This window comes from Lucilia cuprina, chromosome 6, assembly GCF_022045245.1.
Source record: "Lucilia cuprina isolate Lc7/37 chromosome 6, ASM2204524v1, whole genome shotgun sequence".
NCBI classification, from domain to species: Eukaryota; Metazoa; Arthropoda; class Insecta; order Diptera; family Calliphoridae; genus Lucilia; species Lucilia cuprina.
Genome location: NC_060954.1, coordinates 47,101,651 through 47,118,510, shown reverse-complemented (window position 1 = coordinate 47,118,510; position 16,860 = coordinate 47,101,651). Strand labels below are relative to the sequence as shown.

The 16,860-nt window shown below is 28.6% G+C and overlaps 1 protein-coding gene across 4 annotated transcripts in view; it reads right to left on the bottom strand.

Annotated features, from left to right (window-relative positions):
- Positions 1-8,117, bottom strand: part of LOC124420554 — a 154,981-nt gene extending 146,864 nt beyond the window's left edge. For all 4 annotated transcript variants that reach the window (XM_046953811.1, XM_046953810.1, XM_046953812.1 and 1 more), the window contains exon 1: positions 7,517-8,117. In XM_046953811.1, the coding sequence (XP_046809767.1) occupies positions 7,517-7,822 (306 nt within the window). In that variant the 5' untranslated portion in view covers positions 7,823-8,117. The remainder of the gene's footprint in view (positions 1-7,516) is intronic.
- Between the last annotated feature and the right edge of the window lie 8,743 nt (positions 8,118-16,860).

Sequence of the window (16,860 nt, the reverse complement as noted above, 5' to 3'; positions counted from 1 at the left end):
TTTGTGGGTTTCTTTGGTTCAATAACTCATTTTATTAGTGTGAATACATTTCATTCAATGAATTTCTCTTTGGACTTTTCTGTTACTCTTGACTTTTCCGTATCTTGGAGTACAATGAGTATTTACTTGGTATTTCTTCTTTCTTTGTTGAGTTTTCTCTACTACTTAGTTTCCTAAGAAAAATTTTCGGTTAAAGTTACAGAATTCTGCCAGTAAAGAAATGTTGCTTAATTAACTTAGCATGAATTCTTTTAGGTCTTCCCATTTAAGTGATTAATTAATTGAAATAGTTACGGGCTGTTTTGAAAATATATTAACTGGGAATTGGAGAGAAGAGTATATGCATTCGAAATAGTTTATATTGTTATAAGAGAGAGCTCTATTTTATAAATCAATCCCCCGATCTTGCTTTTCAAAAGTTATTCAAATGTCATGTCAAAGATCATTTTTTCTTACGTTGTCGTAGTTACAAGCGTTAATCTGTCGATCTAGATATGTAGTCAACAAGCAATGCTCACGCTTTTATTCGATTGATCAACTTTTATTGACGCCCAAGATCACACTTTATCACCTCCGATATTCATGTGACCAACATTCCAACAACTGTCAACAACGATCGCTACAGACTTATGATATAAGATTTCTTTAGTAATTAACTCAATACTACGATCTTGAGCGAAATCTGGTTCTCACAAGACGGCGCACTTTGTCCTATAAAATACGACACAATTGTATTATTGAAGACCATTACAAGATGTTCTTTTAAAACTTTTATGTTTAAGCTTACAAATGTCACTGATCTATGCCAAAGAACACATCCAATCTTAGGTCGATCGGTGTGGCTGATATCCATTTATGTTAAATTTTTAAATATAAGAGAATCTGTCAGATCTGTGAACTAGAGAACCGTCTGTAGTAAAGCACCTTTCTCAGGGCAATCAGTAAAGTCGAGGTCCATTTCGTGTTAATGACACAAAAATATGAGTGAAGATAGCTTCGCAATTATTTCAAATTTTGAAACATCAGTTCAAGATCGTTAGGAAATTATAAATTTTTTTATCAAGAAAATCTGACGAATTAGTGAAACGTCTGTAGTAAATCACCTTTCTTGGGGCAATCGGTGTGGCTGAAATCCATTGATGTTAATGTCTCAAATATGAGAGAATTTGTCTTTCAAATTTGAGACCATTAGTTCAAGATGCTCACCTTCATGACAGCATGCATATCTGATGCACTAATCGACTCGCCAACGACCGATAAAATACGTTCGCGATAGTTTCATAATCGGATTTCTTTAGGTTTCAACACTTTCATATAATCTTAGACGTAATGGCGCTCTTACAACCAAAATTGTATACGAAATCGATCGGTTAATGTATATTATTAAAGACCAACTTAAAGTGTCTCTTAGGTTAGGTTATGTGAGTGCTCGCTAACAATCGAAATTGTACACGAAATCGATGGGTTAATGAGTTTTATTAAATACCAACCTAAAGTGTATCTCGCTTGCTAGCGAGTTCACTCGGAGGCCTCTTGGTCCATGTATTATTAAAGACAAACCTAATGTGTCACATAAGTTATCTGTGTGCTATGGTACATGATCCTTACAATAACCATTCCCTTGGTTCGTTCGATCTTCGTGTAAACCAGCCGGTGCTATTAATAAAAACCGATCATCTTTATTAGTGACACATCTCTGAGACATTTTAGATCATGGAAAAGAGCTCTTTTAAGCTAAAGTTGTCATCTGTGCTATTAAAAGACTGGGCAATCACATAGAAGGTGTTGTACTGATTCCACTGTTTCTTCGTTTAAGCAACAGTAACTATAATTTAGGTAGCCCTTACTTTCAGACATATGTTCAATCATATAGTGTCCAGTAATTATACCAGTTAGAAGACTAATCGAGTTCGTACTAAGAGAAAAAAGAGTCCTAGTCCTATTTGTCGTCAGAGTGGATCAGAGCATCTCTTAAGCCGGAGGTCCACACTACGCATCTTCGTGTCGAAGCATTACCCGCTTTTCATGCTTCCTTCTCGTTCTACGCTTCAAGTTACATGCGACGCTTTTTAAGCGTAAATTTTTTGTTTTATTAAAAAAAAAAACTCCTAGTTTTTTTATTTTTTCATAATTAAACTCATCATTAAACTCATTTTACATTAATTAAATTTATAAATATTTAATCATCAATATAAATTGTCAAAATCAGCTGTCATGTTCGCGCGCCGCTTGTGACGCTTATAAAAGTAGAATGTAGATCTACTCTAAGCATTCTACGCATCAAGGCATTCTACGCTTTTCTGCTTGTAACTTTCAACATACAAATACATTGATTCTACTTTTTAAGCAGACGCGTAGAATGCAAGAACGTAGAACGCGTGGTATGGACCTCCAGCTTTAGTCATTTTTGGACATAAAATCAATGGGTTGGTCTGTGTTAATAACCCAACAACTATTAGAAATATTTCGTAAATTCTCACAAGTTCTTGGAAAAAATTTCTATTGATATCTTGCTGTTGTTCATATGCCACCTACAAACATTTCATAACATTTTATAATTCCATGTAAATTTTTCTAAAAAAGAACGAAACTATTTATAACGTTATTAATTTTCCTTCCTTCCTCTTCGATATTATCATTTTATGTTGATCAATAGACTCTATTGAATATTTATTACTATTAAATTCTTTTAGGTATTTTATTACTTCAATCCATCTATTGTTGTTTAAATTGTTCATTTCTCTCTTATTTTTTATTTATTTATTCATTACGTATTATGTTTGTTATTTTTTTTTTTAATATGCAATATGCGTAAAAATCCATTAATGTATTTTGTCTCTCCCTTTCGCTCTCTGTTTGACGCTCTTCTAACTAGTGAGGAGTAAATGATAGTAGTAAAAGAATATTAAAATAGTTTTTGTTGTTTTTGCTGCACCACCACTCAATGTCTGCCTGTTGTTGTCTTCTTGATGTTGTAGTTTTGCATGCATTTGTTGTTTGAGCCTGCCGTGTCCGCAGATAGTACATATTTATACCCACCAATTCTTAAATGTCGTTATGTTCCTACGTCCGTCTGACCATCTTCTGTTTTTCGTATTTCGTATTATTCATCTAACCGCATTTACTACGTTTCTTTTTTTTTTTTTGTTTATTCTTTTGTGTTCGTGTCAAGATGTTATCAATTTTGTTGTTATTATGCTAGGCATTATCCCTCTCTCTCTCATTTACTATCACCTTTTCACCAGTAGGTGTTTGTGTGAAAGTGTTATAAACGTTTATTCTGTGTGTGTGTGTGCTAAAGTATGTTTCGGTCGTTGCAGTTACAATAGTGTCATCAACATTTTGGTTTTGTCGTTGTCAATTGTTTCCTTCTTTGACTGCATCTCTCTTCCGATGGTCATTACATTTAATGTATTTTGATTTTTTTTATGTTTTGTTGTTTTTCTCTAGTGTTATAAACAAAAGACCGTAAATATTCGCACGCACCATAGTATAAAGTCAATCTGTAAAGTTATTTGGAATGTTAGGCTTTCAATGTCTATTAAATAGTTCAGATGCATTGTCATTTTGTTGGATGTTGGTGGGCCAGAGAATTCACATGATTTCGAGTGTTAACTGTTTTCATAATCGATCGTTAAAGAAGATTCTAGAGATCAGCTGTCACTTTCCAATGATGTTGAGTGGTTCCCATTGACTTTGGAAGAGTCCCTTAACTTTGTTTTCGAGATTTATGAACTCCACAATAATTGGGAGAAACTTTTGTGATTAATCTTTATTCGAAGGAATGTTATTTAAGATAATCTTAACTTGTTTGTAAAGCCGATTTTCGCAATTAAACTTTAGCTTCAACTTTCACATTGTTCATAAGAATTCTGAACAATAGAGCTCAATTTTTGGGAAACTTATTTAGAAAAGGAACAAACTTCATTTTAAATTCCGAAATCCGAGTCTAAATTGTTTTCATAATCGATCGTAGAAGAATATTCTACATATCAGCTGTCACTTTCCAATGATATTGAGTGGTTCCAATTAGCTTTGTTCTTGTGCAGTTTTAGCAGATTGATTATCAGAAAGGAAAGGACTTTGTTTTGAATTCCGAACACCACAACTAATCCTTTTGTTCAACGTTAGTTATGAGTGTACTGCGAAATAATCGTGATTCACAGAGGAACCACGAAAGCTTCTTCAACTTTGTGCTTGATGGTTGACTATCTTGGGGAAATAATGTAAAAAGGAAACGTACATTGTTTTGAAATTCCCAACTCCGCAACAAAATTCTTTTCTTAATTGTCTTCTTAAGAATACTCCAAAAGAGTCGTCAGCAGTAATTCTCAGAGGAACCACGAAAGCATCGCCAACTTTGTTTTTAATGATTCTGAGCTTCCATTCAGAATAAGATTTAGAGAGCAACAAAACATTGGCTTTTGGAACTTTCCAAACTTATTTAGGAAATTAATGTACGTTATCATTTTAACCCAAACTTTGCCTTTCCGAACTCTACACTTAAACTCTTGGTTTAAACTTGTTCTTGAGACTGAACTCTGGACGACAGAGGAAGGTTAACGACTAGAACATATTCTCTTAGTCATTCCCAACTTTTCCCTTTAAATCTTAAAAACATTTTCTAAGGAAATGACAATCTTTGCTTTATTGGAATTCCGACTTCTGCAACTAAACTTTTGTTTCAGCTTATTCTGAACTCATCCTTATATTATCCTTGAGAACTCTCCGGGCTAAACTTTGGTCTTGATAATACGAAACTCCGCAAGAATAAGCCTATACTCTAGACGACACTTTAAGCAGTGGAACGGTAGACTAGAATATGTTCTTCCTGATTCTTCCGAACTTTTCGCACTTAATGTTTGTTTCAACTTTGTTCAAGATAATTCTGAACCAGAATAATCGCTAGCAAGGGATTTTTAGGTTCTACTAAGTATTGAAACCTTTGCTAATTCTTTATCTACTGAATCATTCCTTTGTATTTAAAATTTCTCTTTAAATCTACTTCTAAGAATCTCATCGTCTTTATGTAGAAACCTTTTATTCTTAAAGATTATTTGTGGTCTGAGAGAGAAAGAGTGATCTTTTTCATCAGAACTCTTTAACTAAACCATTCTTATTTTTAGAAAATATTTATGATCTAAGAGAGTATACGATCTTTGAATATTCGAACTCTATTATTCTGAGAGATCGCACTTTTAGCTGAGTAACGTTAACGACTAGAACATATTCTTCTTGGTTATTCTGAACTTTTATAGTCTGAGAGATCTTTGATCTTTCCCCATTGTTACCTATGTTTCTGATCAAGAAAGGCAGCCGATCAAGATTAACGTTCAGTTTCATGCATCAACTTTCCTTTAAGAATTTCTCCTACCATCCCCGTATGTATGAGAGAATGTACAGCTCTAGCATAGAAAGAACTTACTTTATTCCTCTGTATTGAATTGATAACATTATTGAATTGTATTTAAAGGTTTTTTTTAATATATTTTTTTCTGTTTTTCAAGTTGTCCGGGTGTTAGTGGAAAATAAAGTTTTACTATTGACGTAGATTTCTTTTTATTGTGTTTGTTACCGTCAATGTTGCAAATGATGGTTTTTATTAACAGTTTTACTTTTCTTTTATCATTTTTATAAAGTATAATTAAAATTTAATTAAACTATAATTGATGTATATTGTGGATATATTTAATGAAATCGATTTTTTTTGTAATATAAAGGAGTTTAAGTAAAAAATGTTTTGGAGACATTTTAAAGCTTGAAAACTTAAAGTTTCGTTTCTTGAAATATTTAGAACCTAATGATCATTTCTTCTAGTGAATTGGAAATTTCATTGCATTTATCACAAATTTACAGTTTCAGGGAGAAAAAATAAACGGAGAAGGAATACTTTACTTTGTGTAATTCAAAACTATATAGTGATCACAATTAACGATCACAAAACAGGAATCAAGGATCTTTACTCTCCGAAATTATCAATAAAGTGACATTTCCAGACCAGACTAGAGACTAGCCTATAGAATAGACTATAGACCAGACTGTAGACTAGGCTATAGACCAGACTATAGACTACAATATAGACTACATACTAGACTATAGACTAGACTATAGACTAGACTATAGACTAGACTATAGACTAGACTATAGACTAGACTATAGACTAGACTATAGACTAGGCTATAGACTAGACTATAGACTAGACTATAGACTAGACTATAGACTAGACTATAGACTAGACTATAGACTAGGCTATAGACTAGACTATAGTCTAGACTATAGACTAGACTATAGACTAGACTATAGACTAGGCTATAGACTAGACTATAGACTAGACTATAGACTAGACTATTGACTAGACTATAGACTAGACTATAGACTAGACTATTGACTAGACTATAGACTAGACTATAGACTAGACTATAGACCAGACTATAGACTAGACTATAGACTAGACTATAGACTAGACTATAGACTAGACTATAGACTAGACTATTGACTAGACTATAGACTAGACTATAGACTAAACTATAGACTAGACTAGTCTATAGACTAGTCTATAGACTAGTCTATAGACTAGACTATAGTCTAGTCTATAGACTAGTCTATAGACTAGTCTATAGACTAGACTATAGACTAGACTATAGACTAGACTATAGACTAGACTATAGACTAGACTATTGACTAGACTATAGACTAGACTATAGACTAGACTATATACTAGACTATTGACTAGACTATTGACTAGACTATAGACTAGACTATAGACTAGACTATAGACTAGACTAGTCTATAGTCTAGTCTATAGACTAGTCTATAGACTAGTCTATAGTCTAGTCTATAGACTAGTCTATAGACTAGTCTATAGACTAGACTATAGTCTAGTCTATAGACTAGTCTATAGACTAGTCTATAGACTAGACTATAGACTAGACTATAGACTAGACTATAGACTAGACTATAGACTAGACTATTGACTAGACTATAGACTAGACTATAGACTAGACTATAGACTAGACTATTGACTAGACTATTGACTAGACTATAGACTAGACTATAGACTAGACTATAGACTAGACTATAGACTAGACTATAGACTAGACTATAGACTAGAATATAGATTAGACTATAGACTAGAATATAGATTAGACTATAGACTAGAATATAGACTAGATTATAGACTAGACTATAGACTAGACTATAGACTAGAATATAGACTAGACTATATATAGACTCGACTATAGATTAGACCATGTCTAGACTATAGATTAGACTATAGACTACAGCAGACTTTCAATAGATAATTACAGAGATTTTTACCAATAAAACTTTCTAAACTCATTTTAAGGATATGTTGTATTTAGATTTGTCCACCGGATGGATAGATATCCGCCGATATTCGCTCTCTTATCATATAATGCCAAAACTTTTGATTTGTTTCTTTAACTCCTCACTTTATCCACAAACATTATTAAGGAGTATATGTCAAAACAAAGTAATGTGAAAAAAAAAAACTTACCTCATCTATAGCACTAGCAGTTACTATTAATAATCCAAATAGTACAGCAGTCCAAAGCCATTTGTTAAGGCCATAAAAGGATGATAATGGTGATGATTTTGATAATGACAACGACAATAATGATGATGATAATAACAATGATGATGATGATGGCAACGATGATCTACCGTTATGGTATTCTATTTGACAACGTTGTGGACGATGACATTTGGTCATCATCATCATTTTAGTTGAAGTTGTTGTTCTGGTTGTTTTATTGTTATTCATATTGGATGATATAGTAGCAGCAGTTGTGGTTGACAACATGTTGTTTATTTCTTAGTTGTTTGTTGTCTGATGATGATGATAATAATAATAGTAATATTTCTTATATATTTAATACAGATTATATAGACAATATATAATATTTATATATTATTTACTATATAATTTTTTCTTTTAAAAACCACAATGTGTTGGAAATAAATTGCCAATGTTGTTAATAAAAACACGTCTTACGTTTTAGTTGCAAAAAAATAATTTTACTTAAATTGTGTTTAAATAATTTTAATTATTATCATCAAATTTTTCTATTCGTTTGAATTTTTTAAAACTTTATTTCGAATTTTCTTTAATTGGAATTTTAAGCTGAAAATAGAAAAAAATAAGATTTAAATGATTTTTAGAAATTGAATATTTGTGTTAAATTTTTTTAAATAAAATATTTATTTATGGTATTTTTTAAAAGTTCATGTTTAGAATTTTAATTGTTAAAGAATTTATTAGGTTTTAAAAAATACATGAGGTAGTTAGTTACACAATGCAACAAAATACATTTTCGACTTGACTGTAGACAGATTATAGATTAAACAATAGGCTAGACTATAGACTAGACAATAGACTAGACTATAAACTAGACTTAGACTAGACTATAGACTAGACTATAGACTAGACTATAGAATAGACTACAGACTAGAATATAGACTAGACTACAGACTAGACTATAGACTAGATTATAGACTAGACTATAGACTAGACTATAGACTAGACTATAGACTAGACTAAAGACTAGACTATAGACTAGATTATAGACTAGACTATAGACTAGACTATAGAATAGACTATAAACAAGACTATAGACTAGACTATAGACTACACTAGACTATAGACTACATTAGAGAATAGACTATAAACCAAATTATAGACTATACTATAGACTACACTATAGACTACAGTAGAGACTAGACTATAGACTACACTATAGACTACATTAGAGACTACACTATAGACTATACTAGAGACTAGACTATAAACTTGACTATAGACTAGATTATAGACTTGACTTTATGCTAGACTGTAGACTACACTGTAGGCTAGACTTTAGACTAGACTGTAGATCAGACTATAGACTAGGCTACAGACTAGACTGTAGACTAGACTATAGACTAGACTGTAAGCTAGACTGTAGACTAGACTATAGACTAGACTGTAAGCTAGACTATAGACTAGACAGTAGACTAGACTATAGACTAGACTATAGACTAGACTATAGACTAGACTTTAGACTAGACTATAGACTAGACTATAGACTAGACTATAGACTAGTCTATAGACTAGACTATAGACTAGACTATAGACTAGACTATAAACCAAATTATAAACTAGACTATATACTACACTATAGACTACATTAGAGACTTAAGTATAAACTACACTATAGACTACATTAGAGACTAGAGACTAGACTATAGACTATACTAGAGACTAGACTATAGACTTGACTATAGACTAGATTATAGACTTGACTGTATACTAAACTGTAGGCTAGACTATAGACTAGACTGTAGACCAGACTGTATACTAGGCTATAGACTAGACTGTAGACTAGACTATAGACTAGACTATAGACTAGACTATAGACTAGACTATAGACTAGACTATAGACTAGACTATAGACTAGACTATAGACTAGACTATAGACTAGACTATAGACTAGACTATAGACTAGACTATAGACTAGACTATAGACTAGACTATAGACTAGACTATAGACTAGACTATAGACTAGACTATAGACTAGACTATAGACTAGACTATAGACTAGACTATAGACTAGACTATAGACTAGACTATAGACTAGACTATAGACTAGACTATAGACTAGACTATAGACTAGACTATAGACTAGACTATAGACTAGACTATAGACTAGACTATAGACTAGACTATAGACTAGACTATAGACTAGACTATAGACTAGACTATAGACTAGACTATAGACTAGACTATAGACTAGACAAAATTTCTATAAGAATGGCCTTTCTCCTTAAATTCCTAAACTTCTTAAACTTATAACAATATCTCTGGCAACTCTTATCTGCACACATAAACACAAACACAGTCTACATAAACTCTCTTTAATTTAACTCAATATTAAACAGAAAGAAAATACAAAAATAAAATAAAAGACACAAAAACAATAAGTTTAACAACAGCCATCACATACTAAACGAACTTTGCATTTACAAATTATAATTGAATGTTTTTTCGTTGTTGTTGTTGTGTGTATTATTATAATGACAAAAGAATAAAACAAAAACAAATACAAAAACTTAGTACTCATTAAACTAGACACTAAAATATAAAGAGAACAACAAATTCAATACAGCAAATACAACAAATATGAAGATGAGTAGTAGAAAATAACAACAACAAAAACTGTTTATAATGATGATGATGATAATAATAATAATGTTATTTTTGTATGTAGGAGTGTAGAAAACGAGTTAGAAAAGTATGAAAAGAAAACGAAAACAAGAAACACAGCATAGAAAAAAACTAATAATAATAATAATAATAATAATAAAAACAATACAAAAATATTAAATAAGCAAAATATAACAAAAACAACAAATCAATGTCGAAGATAGTAATTTTATAATTAAAACTAAATTAAGTTTTAGGTAGCATTTTTGGTTGAAAAGTAGGATTTAGGTTGAAAAGTGGGGATTTTGGATAAAAAATGCATTTCTTATTGGAATAAGGGACTTTGAAGAAGTGTTATTTTAGGTAAAAACTGATATTTTTAATACAAATTTGTATTATGTGTGAAAATTGAGATTTTGTATAAAAAGTGAAGTTTTTGTTAAAAGATTTTGACAAAAAATGAAGGATTTTGGATAAACAGAGGATTTTTGGATAAAAATTGTTATTTTGGAAAAAACGTGGGATTTTGTAAAAAAAATGAATAAATGAGATTTTGGATAAAAAATATGGGATTTAAAAGGAGATTTTTTGCCAATGTTTAATTTGGCATAAAAAGTGTGATAATGGATAAAAAGTAACATGGATAAAAAGTGGGATTTTGAATAAAACGTAGAAAATTGGATTTTGTATAAAAAGTGAAGTTTTTGTTACAATGTTTTGATATAAAATGGAGGATTAAGGATAAACAGAGGATTGTTGGATAAAAATTGTTATTTTGGATAAAACATGGGATTTTGTAAACACATGGATAAAGAAATTAGATATTGGATAAAAAATATGGAATTTAAGATGAGATTTTGGATAAAAAGTTTAATTTGGCATAAAAAATGCGATTATTAATAAAAAGAAACATGGATAAAAGGTGGGATTTTGAAAAAAAGTGAGATTATGGATAAAATGTGGGATTTTGAAGAAAAAATGTAATTATGGATAAAAAGTGGAATTTTGAATAAAAAGTAGAACGAGTAGAAAGTAAAAATTTGGATAAAACGTATGATTATAAGTAAAAAGTGTGATTTAAAGAATTTTGGAACAAAAAGTGGGATTTAGTGGATTTTAGACAAAAAGGAGAATTCTGAATAAAAGTAGAACAAGTAGAATGTAAGGATTTGGAAAATATGTTTGATTTTGGATAAAAAGTGTGATTAAGTGAATTTTGTATAAAACGTGGAATTTTGTAAAAAAAATGGATAAAGAAATTCGATTTTGAATAAGAAAAGGAGATTTAACGTGAGTATTTAACAACATATGAGATTTTGGATAAAAAGTGAGTAACATGGATAAAAAGTGGAATTTCGAATAAAAAGTGAAATTATGGATAAAAACTGGGATTTTGAAAAAAAGTTGGACTTTAATAAAAAATTAAAATTTGCTTTGATTTTGGATTTTGAATAAACTTCTGTGTCATTTTTATATAAAAAATAGATTTTAAATAAAAAGTGGAAAAATAAGATTTCGAAAAGTAAGATTTTAAGAAAGTTGTGAAACTGTGATGAAATTGAATTTTAAAAAGAAAATGTGGGATTTTGTCTTAAACTCAAGAGATTTAACCAGAAAACTGGATTTTTGAATAAAATGTGGGATTTCGGAAAATAAAATTTAAGTAGGATCATGAATAAAAAGTTAATTGTTTAAATAGAAAGTAATTTAAATAATATGTACTAATTTGGGTTAGAAACGCGATTTTTAATAAAAGAAATTGAAGATTTTGTAAAGAAAACAAGATTTTGAATGAAAAAGTGAGATTTTTAAAAAAAGGAAGATTTTGAGTAAAGCTTAACTTTAAGAATAAAGAGATTTTCGAAAGAAGTTAAAGAAAAAGAATTGAAAAAGAGATTTCGAGTAAAAATTTTTAAAAATAAGTTTAATTTTGAAGAAAACATAGAAATTTAGAGATAAACTAGAATTTTAAGTAAAAAGTAGTATTTTTAAAATTGGATTGAAGAATTTGGGGCCAAAATAAATGAAAATTTTGATAATTTTAGTGAAAAAAGGATTTTGAGTGAATATAACTTAAGGGATCTAGGGATTTTCGAAAAATTTTAAAGTAAATGAATTGAAACAGAGATTTTGAGTAAAAATTTTGAAAAATAAGTTAAATTTTAGGTATAAACTTGTATTTTAAGTAAAAAGTGGGATTTTGAAAATTGGATTGAAGGAATTGGGGCCAAAATTAATTAAAATTTTGATAATTTTAGTGAAAGAAGGATTTTGAGTTAATGTAACTTTAGGGATAAAGAGATTTTCGAAAAATATTAAAGGAAAAGGATTGGAAAAGAAATTTTGAGTAAAAATTTTAAAAAATAAGTTAAATTTAAAGGAAAATATAGAATTTTAAGTGTAAACTAGTATTTTCAATAAAAAGTAGGATTTTGAAAATTAGCGTGAAGAATTTAGGTCCAAAATAAATGAAAATTTTGATAAAATTAAAAATGAAAATATTTTCAATTTAAATTATAGTAAAAAAAGAATTTTGAGTAAAAAAAAGTTGAATAAAGAATTGATAATGAGATTTTGAGTAAAAATTTTAAAAACTAAATTTGATTTTGAAGAAAACATAGACATTTAGGGATAAACTAGTATTTTAAGTAAAAAGTAGTATTTTGAAAATTTGATTGAGGAAATTGGGGCCAAAATAAATGAAAATTTTGATAATTTTAGTAAAAAAAAGGATTTTGAGTGAATATAACTTTAGGGATAAAGAGATTTTCGAAAAATATTAAAGGAAAAGAATTGAAAAAGAGATTTTGAGTAAAAATTTCTAAAAATTAGTATGATTTTGATAAAAATATAGAATTTTAGGTGTAAATTAGTATTTTCAATAAAAATTTTGATTTTGAAAATTGGTGTAAAAAATTTAGGGCCAAAATAATTTAAAATTTTTATAAAATTAAAAACAACAATGTTTTCATTAATAATTAGGAAAATTTTTAAACAATTATTATACAAACGTTAAATTTTTTTAAAAACATTTTGCTTTGCGTACCTTTTCTTTAAAAAAAAATTTAATTTATAAACACAGTTGTAGTTGTTGTGGTTTATTTTTGTTGCCTTTTTTTTAGTTATACACAATTTATTTGTTTAAATTTTTTTTTCAATATTAAGATATTTCTTAATTTTCTTTTTGTTAGCACTTTATTCTTGGTAATTATACTAGTTGCGGCATAAATAATATAAATTAATTAAATTTGTCGGCACACAACGCGTCAAGAAATATTTTACTTTTTTCTTTTTTTTTTTTTGTTTAAAACGTAGAAAAAATGGAAGCAAAAGCTAGACTTGTCTGTTTAATGTATTATTTGTTTTTTTTTTTCTTTTTTTTAGAAAAACACGACCGGTATTTTTTTCCTACAAATTCTTTTTATTTATTTATTATTTAAAAAAACAGAAAAACACTTTAATTTTTGTTTCTGTAATTTACTTTTGTCTCGTGTTTACATCGATTTTGTTAAAAGGGTACAGCCGATTAAAACATACAAACACACACATACACTTTCACATAGGAATATGGTGAAAAAAACTTAATGCGTGTGAGTATTTTTTTTGTTGTTTTCAATTTTGCTCTTCTTTTATTTTTCTATACACAAAAAAAAAAATACACATACTTTTTTCTTCTTCTTTTTCTTTTGCTATGTTACGCACTTTGTATTGAAAGAAACTTCTTTTTTTAGTAAATTTTCCAACTTCTTTTTTTTTAATTTTTGTTTTGCACTTTAAGAAAATATCTTTATAAGAAATTGAATTGACAATCAAGCAAATAAATACATTTATTTATTTATTAATAATAATAAAAAACACACACACACGAACACTACTTTTATTTTGTAAGCCGTCACTCTACCCGTTTGTAAAGTTGGATATTTTGTGTGGGTATTCCGCCGTGTATGTATTACACTGTTGTTGTTGTTTCTTTTTTTATTATTATTATTTCCTTTTTGTGTATAATTTTATTTTATATTTTTTTCTTATTTCATACCGACAACATTCGACGTTTTTCCGTTAAACGTTAACTAACAAACCGTACGACTCAACTTGTTCGCAAACACTCATCTTAATTTGCCGTAAATTCTGTTTTGTATTCTATTTGGGGGTTCTATGTTGCTGTTGTTGTTGCTCTTACTAATGGCTTTTTAGTGTCTGCTTTGTTTACTAGTTTTATCGTCATTTTTGTCTATTTCTCCAGTAAATTTCACTCTATTTGTGTGGATACTGGAATTATGAGTGTTTTTGTTGTTAGTAAGAGTATAATACGCTTCTCTTGGTTTCTTAAATAAAGTTAATAAGAGAGAGATTTAAAAAAGGTTGCCAGCTAAAGGAATTTTATTAAATAGGGAAGTTATTGTGCATATTAGAGGAAGAATTAAAAAAGTTGTATTAAATTTTAATACAACTTAATAATTAAAAGAAAGTGAAAATGTTTAATTTTGAATAAAGATAGGTTTTTTTTTTAAATAAAAGGGGGCTTTTGGATATATAATACGATATTGGATAAATTGGATAAAGAGTATTTCGTAACAAATATTTTAAGTATAAAATGGGATTGTCTATAAAATGTGGGATTGTGATTGGGAAATAGATATTAAATAAGAATTGAAAGGTGTTTTCTGAAAAATTGAGATTTCTTTTAATAAAAGTGGTATTTGTGTGTAAAACGTGGGATTTTGAAAATAGTGGAGTTTTTGATAAAAGGTAGGTATTTTGGATAATGGGATTTTGAATAATCAATAGGATTTTCTATTAAAAAAAGAGGATTAAAAATAGGATTTCCATAAAGATGTTGGAGAAAAGTTGTATTTCGAATGAAAATTGAGATTTTTGTGAAAGAGTGAGATTTAAGTGAGATTTTTAATTAAAAGAGGAATTTTGAAAAAAAAAAGTGCGATATTAAGCAAAAAGTGGGATTTTGAATAAAACGTAAAACGGTTTTGGAAAAATGAGATCAAGAAGTAGGATATTAGATAAAAAGTGAAATTTTTAATAAAAAGTAGGATTTTGGATAGAAAAAAGTGGGATTTAAAGTAGGATTTTGAAAAAAAAGTGGAATTTTTGATAAAAAGTGAGATTTTTCATTAAAATTAGGATTTTCGATTCGGATAAGAATTGGGATTTTGGTTAAAAAGTATTGGTATTTTAGGTAAAAAGTGTAATTTTACATAAAAATTATTATTTTGAATTATAAAAGAGGGATTTTGCTCAAAAACTGAACTTTTAGATAAAAAGTGAGAGTTTTCATAAAAATTATTATTTTGGATTAAAAAAGTGGAAATAAAAATACGACTTTGGATAAAACGTAATAAAGTTTTGAAAAAAACTAGAATTTTGGATAAAAATTTGGATTTTGCTCAAAAGGTGGGCTTTTAGATAAAAAGTAAGATTTCTAATAAAAAGTAGGATCAGTAGGTTTTTAAATTGGGTTAAAAGTAAGATTTTGGATAAAACGTAGTAAGGTTTTGGAAAAAGTGGGATTTTGGATAAAAATTAGGATTTTGGTAAAAAAAAAGTGGGATTTTATATAAAATGTATTATTTTGAATTAAAAAAGTGGGCATAAAAGTAGAATTTTGAATAAAAGGTAGTAAGGTTTTGTTATTTTGGATAAAAATTGGGTTTTTTGTCAAAAAGTGGGATTTTTGAGAGATTTTTATTAAAACGTAGTATAAGTAGGATTTTGGATTAAAAAAAGTGGGATTAAAATTAGGATTTTGCACATAACGTAGTACGGTTTTGGAAAAAAGTGGGATTTTGGATGAAAATTAGGATTTTGATCAAAAATGGGGTTTTAGATAAAAAGTGAGATTTTTTATAAAAAGTAGGATAGGATTTTGGATTGTGATTAAAAGTAGGATTTTGGATAAAACGTAGTAGGGTTTTTAAAAAAGTGGGATTTATTATAAAAAGTGGGATTTTGGTCAAATGGTGGGGTTTTAGATAGAAAGTAGGATAAGTAAGTTTTTAGTATTAAAAAAGTCGGAATAAAAGTAGGATTTTTGACATGACATAATACGGTTTTGGAAAAAAGTACGATTTTGGATGAAAATTGGGATTTTGGTGAAAAAGTGAGATTTTTTGGGTAGAAAATAGGATTTTGTTTAAAAAGTGGTACACTGAATATAAGATAAAAAATTGTTATACAAAAAGTGGCAGTATTAACATAACATGAGATTTTGTGTTAAAAGTGGAACAAATTTTGAATTAAATTAGAGTAAAAAGTGGAATTTTGAAAAAAATATTTATTAAAAAACGAAATCTAAACAAAATTATTGAATATTTTATAAGAAATACACAAAAGATAATTTCTCTCTATGTATGTGCTGTTATAGTGCAGGGAAAATAAAAACAATAACATTAGAGATGGTACTTTAAAAAACAACAAAAAACGTAAACAAACCAAAAAACTTAAACTAAAAAAACAGAACAAAGTGCAGAAACCCATAAAATTGTTGTTGTAAGAGAAAATATAAACAAATACATAGTTGAAAGTGTACTAAAATCAAAAATAATAAAAGATTAATTCTCTCTGTGTATGTGCTAATGAAGTGCAGAAAAAAATGAAAACAATAACATTAGAGATGACACTGTAAAATACAACAATAAAGAAAC